The sequence below is a fragment of the Plectropomus leopardus genome, chromosome 19, assembly GCF_008729295.1.
Source record: "Plectropomus leopardus isolate mb chromosome 19, YSFRI_Pleo_2.0, whole genome shotgun sequence".
NCBI classification, from domain to species: Eukaryota; Metazoa; Chordata; class Actinopteri; order Perciformes; family Serranidae; genus Plectropomus; species Plectropomus leopardus.
The window spans coordinates 175,001-182,500 of record NC_056481.1 but is presented as its reverse complement, the minus strand read 5'-3'; the positions used below and the strand labels follow the sequence as shown (position 1 = coordinate 182,500).

General features: G+C 41.8%; 1 protein-coding gene across 1 annotated transcript in view; it reads left to right on the top strand.

Annotated features, from left to right (window-relative positions):
- LOC121959176 (brain-specific angiogenesis inhibitor 1-associated protein 2-like) overlaps positions 1-7,384 on the top strand; it is a 65,334-nt gene extending 57,950 nt beyond the window's left edge. Inside the window, 6 exon segments of the mRNA XM_042508387.1 lie at positions 1,141-1,342; positions 1,988-2,001; positions 2,004-2,067; positions 2,613-2,778; positions 4,975-5,012; positions 6,653-7,384. Of these exon segments, the coding sequence (XP_042364321.1) occupies positions 1,141-1,342; positions 1,988-2,001; positions 2,004-2,067; positions 2,613-2,778; positions 4,975-5,012; positions 6,653-6,686 (518 nt within the window). The 3' untranslated portion in view covers positions 6,687-7,384.
- The last annotated feature ends 116 nt before the right edge of the window (positions 7,385-7,500 follow it).

Below are 7,500 nucleotides of genomic sequence, written 5' to 3'. Positions count from 1 at the left end.
AAATATTTGTTAATTATTTTAGAATATTTACCCTTTAAATGCCAGGCTTTTGTTATGATGTTTTTAGATGGAAAAAAAAATTGTTATTTTAAATGTACTACATGATAAGTAGATTTTTTTTTACTACCACAGTCTTTATTATGTCAATGATCAGCAGCAACATTGATTTTTATATATTATTATTTTTTTGCGCAAAGTCAAATACTCACACTTACACTTTTTTAAAAATCAAGCTATGAAAAATATACATTAATGATTTTCTACTTTTATTGGAATAATTTTTAACCCTTTAAATGTCTGTTTTTTCTCATGATGTCACTATGTTTTTAGATGAAATAATGAGTAATTTCTAATCTCCTCCTCCTCAGTGTGTGAGTGTAGCTGCTGACAGTCTGGGATATGTCAGGTGATATGACAGTCTGGGATATGCATGTGTGAGTGTAGCTGCTGACAGTCTGGGATATGTCAGTGTGTGAGTGTAGCTGCTGACAGTGGGTAGCAGTGCTGAGTGTAGCTGCTGACAGTCTGGGATATGTCAGTGTGTGAGTGTAGCTGCTGACAGTCTGGGATATGTCAGTGTGTGAGTGTAGCTGCTGACAGTCTGGGATATGTCAGTGATCAGCAGCTACATTGACTGTGACAGGTCACCTAGTGGAAATAGCATGTATTTCCTCCATATGCCAAATATGGTCAAAATGACCTCATCAGGTGGAAAATAGTCAAAATGACAAATTCAGAGTCAAAAGCCCAGAATGACACCCAGAAATAATACAAGTCCTGTTTTTCTGCTCTGATGGCTGTGGGATCAAAAATGTCAGTTTGAATGGGTTTCAATGGAGCATTTTTGGACCTGAACAGTCTGAATGTAACTATTTAGTTTCCACAGTGTATTTTAGACTTATTGTAGGAGCTGAGCTGCAAATTCACTGATTACACTCAAATACACAATCTGGACTACATTTAGGACACATGCATCAACACACACACAGTTATCACAACAGGAACGAGGAAAAGTAAAATGCAGCAAACACTCCCTAAAGGGTTAAATAAAATGTCAGAGTTAAGTCGTCACAGCAGGTTTTTGGTGTTTTTAACCGTCACGTTTTAGAGAAAGTGAAATCTGTCCTCGTCTTCCTGCAGCGGAGACGCGCACGCTGCCTCGCTCCAGCTCCATGGCGGCGGGTCTGGAGAGGAACGGGAGGACTCGGGTTCAGGCCATCTTCTCTCACGCAGCCGGAGACAACAGCACCCTGCTCAGCTTCTACGAGGGTGACGTGGTGACCTTGCTGGTCCCCGAGGCCCGCGACGGCTGGCACTACGGAGAGAACGAGAAGACCAGGATGTGAGTGACTTTATTTTCCCTCTCTGAAGATTTGAACAGCTGTTTTAACTCAGGAGACTTAAGCTGCGTTTGTGTTAAAGTCTGCAGAGGATTCATCACTTTAAATACTCAGGCTTTGGTGCAGGTGCACAAATGTTAGTGTGCAATATAATAATCACAGTACTAGTACTACTAATAATAATAGTAATAATATACTCTTTTATTATTATAAAAGTATTATTTTTACTGTATCTTTATTTTTAAATAACAACAATTACTATAATTACTATTCTTCTTCTTCTTCTTATTATTATTATTATTATTATTATTATCATTATTATTATAGTAATATTATTTTTATTATTATTATTATTATTATTATTATTATTATAGAAATAATAATAATAATTCTACATTTTTCCAGGACAAAGCTCCACATCATGTGTTTATTACAGTTATCCTGTGTTTGTCACACAGTATGAGTATCAGATTTGATCTTATTTGTATTTTTGTCTTGTTTAATTTATTTTTTTTTCCTTTCTATTTAACTCTTAAATTTCTTAACATTTACATTTTTATATATATATATATATATATATATATATATATATATATATATATATATATATATATGTATATGTTATTTTTTTGTGTTGCCCCGTGCAGGCGCGGCTGGTTTCCTTCTCCTACACCCGCGTCATCTCTGAAGGCGACAGCAGCTCCATGCGGCAACTCCGAGTACACAAGTATGTCTGTGGAGCTTTTCTCGATTTTTTCTTTTATCCTAAAAATTAAAGTCATCACTGAAATAAACATGAACTTAGCAAACGTTTTGTGTAACTGAACTTGTATATTTGGTTTTTATTTTAATTTAATTTAATTTATTTTTATTTATATCTTTTATTTTCTGTAAAGCACAGATATTTTACATTTGTTAGTTATTATGTCGCATATTTTTGAACTTTCTGCACAGACATAAATCGCGTCAGGAAATCTCAGTTTGTGTTTGTTTCACATGAATTGTGCTGAAGCTCCTGTGAGTCGTCTGTGCTGCGACTGCAGACGGTTTGTGTTCAGACTCTCACTCAGAGTGTCGTCTAATCCGTAACTTTTCGCCACTATAAAACCTGATTTTTAACTTTATACAACACAGGTACCGTGTTGTTTGTACATGAATACAGAATATCCAAAATATTATTAGAAATATTTGCTCTGGATTGGCCGAGTAGAAATCCGCACAGGGGCAACACGTTGACTGTTTCCTGCGTTTCTGTCTGTCTGCGTGTTTCAGCCTCCACGGGAAGAGCAGCAGCACGGGGAACCTTCTAGAGAGAGAAGACATGGCTCTGCCCGCCCCGGATTACGCCGTCCAGACTCGCATGGCGGCACAGAACGCCGCCGCGCTGCACGGCAGACAACAACGCCCCTACAGCGTGGCGGGGCCCGGCTTCTCACAGGTGAGGGGGCCGCGAAACAAACACACACAAGCACACGCTGGCAGACACGCACACACGAGATCACACACGAGATCACACACGAGATCACACACGAGATCACACACGAGATCACACGCGAAATCACACGTCACACACGTGAGCTGGGACGTCTCAGGAAGCTGCGACCTCAGATCCACTCCACCAGCTTGGCTCTGATGGGCTGTCTCTCAGAGACGCTCAGAGACGCAGAAATCAGCTCCCCCTCAGTCCTGGAGCACAACGACACTCAACTTACATCCAGAGAAACATTTAATAATCGTAGAAATGCCCCAATAATCTAGAAAGGTCCTGAAATTATGGAAATGTCCTAAACACTAAAATCATCTTAAAATCCTAAAAACATCCTAAGATCTTAGAAATGTCCAAAAGTCCTAGAAATGTCCCAAGACGCCTGAAATGTCCTAAAGTCCTAGAAATGTCCTAAAACCTTAGATGTGTCCTAAACTCCTCGGAACGTGTGCAGGCCAGCAGGCCGAGTGTCGCTGCTGTAGGACGGGTCAGTCTTCCTGTGCAATGGCGTCCTCGCTCTCAGAGTACGTGTCTCAGAGGGACATGTCTCTGACAGGCTGAAAACAGAGCGAGCGTCGGCCCCGCAGACTGAGAGGAGACAGCCGCGTTGACGAGGGAGAGGGTTAATTTTTCGACTTATGCAACACGAGCTTGTCTCCGTCAGCTTCCTCCCACGCCTCACCTGGAGCACGCCACGTGGGCGACGCTTTAATTGCTCAGCAGTCATATAACAACTTCAAGTGTTCCTCCGCCGCTCTGCATCCGGCCACCGAAACCTCTCCGCTGACATTTCAGGAGGACGTGGACTGCAGCGGCCAACAGTCTCTCAGCTTTCATGTTAGTTTTTAATCTGCTGAAAGAATACAAATGTAAACGTGGTTTTAAATCGTGACCTAAAAATCACCAAAATAATCAAATCAGCATTCATGAAGAGCAGCGAGGTTTTCACCGTCAGTCCGAGATCAGCGTCTTGGCTCTTCTGTCACCATGTGATCTTCAGTTATCGGCTGTCTGAGTCTGCGGCGTCTTTTTTAACGTGTCTCTGCTGCCGCCTGCTGGCTGCTGCACAAAACAGCACCGACCCATCTCAGCACTGATTTTAAAGAATTTTATAAGAATACAAAAAAACACCAACAGGAAATCACAAACAAACAACAGCAAAAAAATAAATAAATAAAAAAATCAACCACGATAATAATAAAAAAACAACAACAAATCAAACATAAAAAGAAACGAAAAACAACATCAGTGACTGAGTTAACCCTTTCAGCTCAGTTTTCACATCAGACTCATGACCGGATGCCAGATTTTCTGAAAGAGTTAAATCGTATTTTTCTCCAAATGTACAATATTCACTGATTCCTTCAGCAGCATATCAAATGTCAGTGTGAGATGATCTGAAGTACTCAGCTGTTTTTTGATCAGATTTATTTCATTTATTTATTTTATATAAGTGTTTACAGGTAAAAGCACAAAAAACAAATGATAAAAACAATAAAATCACATTTAATAAAAAAAAAACAGAAACAGGAAACAGAACAACCAATCAAAATGACATTTATATAAAAAAAACTAATAAAAATTGATTTAAAGGAGAATTAATTGCAGCTATAGATGAGATAGGTCTATATGATTTCATGCTCATGGAAAACCTGGAAAAGTCATGGAATTTGTAAAAATCATTGAAAGTTTTGGATATGTGGTGGGATTTTGTTGTGTGTTCTGAAACTGTACTGAGATGATCTTTCAGACGTGACGTGATGGAAAATTCATTTCTGTTATCAGCCTCTTCGTCACTTTGTCAACATTTTGTTAATTTTTTTGTCAACATTTTGTCTCGCTTTTTCATGTTTTGTCACATTTTAGCGCTGCGTTCAGCCTCTGCGTTGTGTTTGCAGCAGATAACATTTTATTTTAGCAGAGTTTGAATCTGATGTGTTTGGAAAATTCGGGGAAAATTGGGCAAGATTTTATTTTTATCATTATGGGTCCTTGAAAAGTCATGGAAAAGTTTTGAAATGTTCTCCTCTAAAACGTGTAGAATTTGAAGTTGGCCTTCTCCAGAGTGTCTCTTACAGTATCTTGACGGTGTCATTTTGGGAACGTATTTGGAAATGATGCGACTGAATCTTCTATGTGTGTTTCCAGCAGGCCGTGGAGGAGTACGAGCCGCGTTTCCCCACAAGGTAAGATGATATTTGATATATTTTTATTTATTTGGCATTTAGACAAAAATAAAGTGAAGTTCAGTTCAGTCAGTTCAATCAGAATATCGTCCAAAATAAAGATGTTGAGAAACGTTGCTGCCGGAGAGACCAGCAGGAAAAAACGAGAAGCCGACGATGCGTCGAGCAAAGCGGGAGCGGCTGCTCAGTAAATCCAGCGCCGCTGTTAGACTCTGACCTCAGAAATAAAAAATCTAATTAAAATCAGGCTGATGATATTTTAACTGTTGAACGAGGTTTTGGAGCCAGAGAGATCTGCGCGGTTTCCAGGTTCCACCACCTGACCAATCACGAGCGGCGCCAGTGAGGGTAAAAAAACACACATGAAGACAACTTTTCCATTTCTCAAAAAGCGCTCGTTGTTCAAAGACGACGCGCAGTTTTTAAACTCATCGGGTCGCACTGATCTGAGATTAGGAGAAATTAAAACCAAACAAAAGCTCGGGGAGGACGCCGCTCTCTGATTGGACGGACTGGACGAGGACTGAGCTGCCGTTGATGTTTTGAGTCGAAGGTTTGTTTAATAGTTATAAGATCATTTCGTGTTTATTCTGCGTGTCAGTGGACGGCGGCGCTGTGAACTTTAGCGCTTGCCGCTCAAAGTTTCAGAGTAGAAGCAGATTTCATGATGAGGCGTGTTTTTGGTTTATTTTGGTTTCTGTCTTTTTGTTCATTAAAATCCAAACACTCACGCTTTGACCTCGCAGCCGCTCCTCATGCACCTCGCAGCTCCTGTAGCTCCTGCAGCTCCTGCAGCTCCTGCTAACCGCACCCACCCACTCAGTCCCTGCAGCAGAGATACTCAACTCGCTCTGCCCGGGGGCCACTTCTTCAAAATGACAGGGGGCCAGGGGCCAGGGGCCAGGGGCCAGTCGCTGCAGCACCATTCATGTTTCTAGGATATTAGGACATTTCTAAGATTTTAGGCCATTTATAGAATTTTAGGTCGTTTCTAAGATTTTAGGATGTTTCTAGGATTTTAGAAAGTTTTTAGGATTTAAGAATATTTTTTAGAATTTTAGGACATTACCAAGATTGCAGGACGTTTCTAAAACTTTAGGACGTCTCTAAGAGTTTAGGACATTACTGAGAGTTTAGGACATTACTAAGAGTTTAGGACATTACTGAGAGTTTAGGACATTACTAAGAGTTTAGGACATTACTGAGAGTTTAGGACATTACTGAGAGTTTAGGATATTACTGAGAGTTTAGGACATTACTGAGAGTTTAGGACATTACCAAGATTGCAGGACATTTCTAAGACTTTCGGACATTTTTAGAATTTAAAGATGTTTCTTGCCGAATAAGGTGTTTAATGTCCTCTGGCGCCTTATGAACACTATAAAAGGACAAAAACAGTCCCGGTGTCAATCACTTTAGAAAATGGGGGGGGTCAGATTTGGTCCGCGGGCCGTCAGTTGAGTATCACTGGACTAACGCTTCAAACCCTCTGAGTCTCGCTCAGGTTCAGGTCAGTGAGTTGAGGGTCAGGTCCGGGTTTCTGTGTCATGTCGGGGGGGTCGGCGTGCTGTCGGCCCCCTCCTGTGATGTGTTGCTGCTGTGTCCGTCCTCCTGGAAGCCTCTCCTCTCTCTGTCCACAGTTCCACAGAGGGCAAATTGATTTCCACAGTGTGAGGACAGACAGACAGACAGACTCAGCCAGACGATGCGATAGGACAGACCCTCCCTCATCCTTAACCCCGCCTCCCGCCTCCCACTCACGGCAATAAACTGTCCCTGAGCCAATCAAAGTGAGGACGTGGCTTTGCTCTGTTTCCTCCCGCTCTTCTCTGATCTCCTCCTGTCCCGCCCTGTCCCGCCCTGTCCCACCCTGTCCCGTCCCGTCCCATCCCACCCTGCGCTGTCTAACCGAGCGTCGGCCGGTGGCGCCTCGCTGCAGCTGTTCCCGCCGAACGCTCACAATCAAAGCGCCGGACTTTTTTTGGGAGGAAAACGTATCTCTTGCTTGTCTTTCATGCATGTACATTTCTTTTACACACTGCTGGGGGTTATATCTCCCCCCCAGAGGACTCTCCATCACAGTGACCACGTAAAGGAAAATGTCGAATCAGGGTGTGAATTTAATGATCCCAAAGAGGATTTTCATGTGAAAACGTAACAATCAATATTTTACTGGCTCTTTCAGTATTATTTAACCTTTTCATGCTGTGAGGTTTTGTACTCCTCTGACTGAGAGGTCATGTATCACGACACGTGAACAGCTGATGTAAATGTTTGGGACGGGAATGTTTACTGTACATACATGTGCCATACAGAAGTGCTTGTCAGAAACTATCTATGATCAGTTCATTCAAATAAAAACCTGCACCTTCTCGGAGTTTATGTTCCTGACTCTGTGTGACGTCTCCAACACGTCGAGCTCAGACACACTAAATGTCTGCGGGGGGGGGGGGGGCTTCATGCTGAGTGAACACAGATCGGCTCTGAG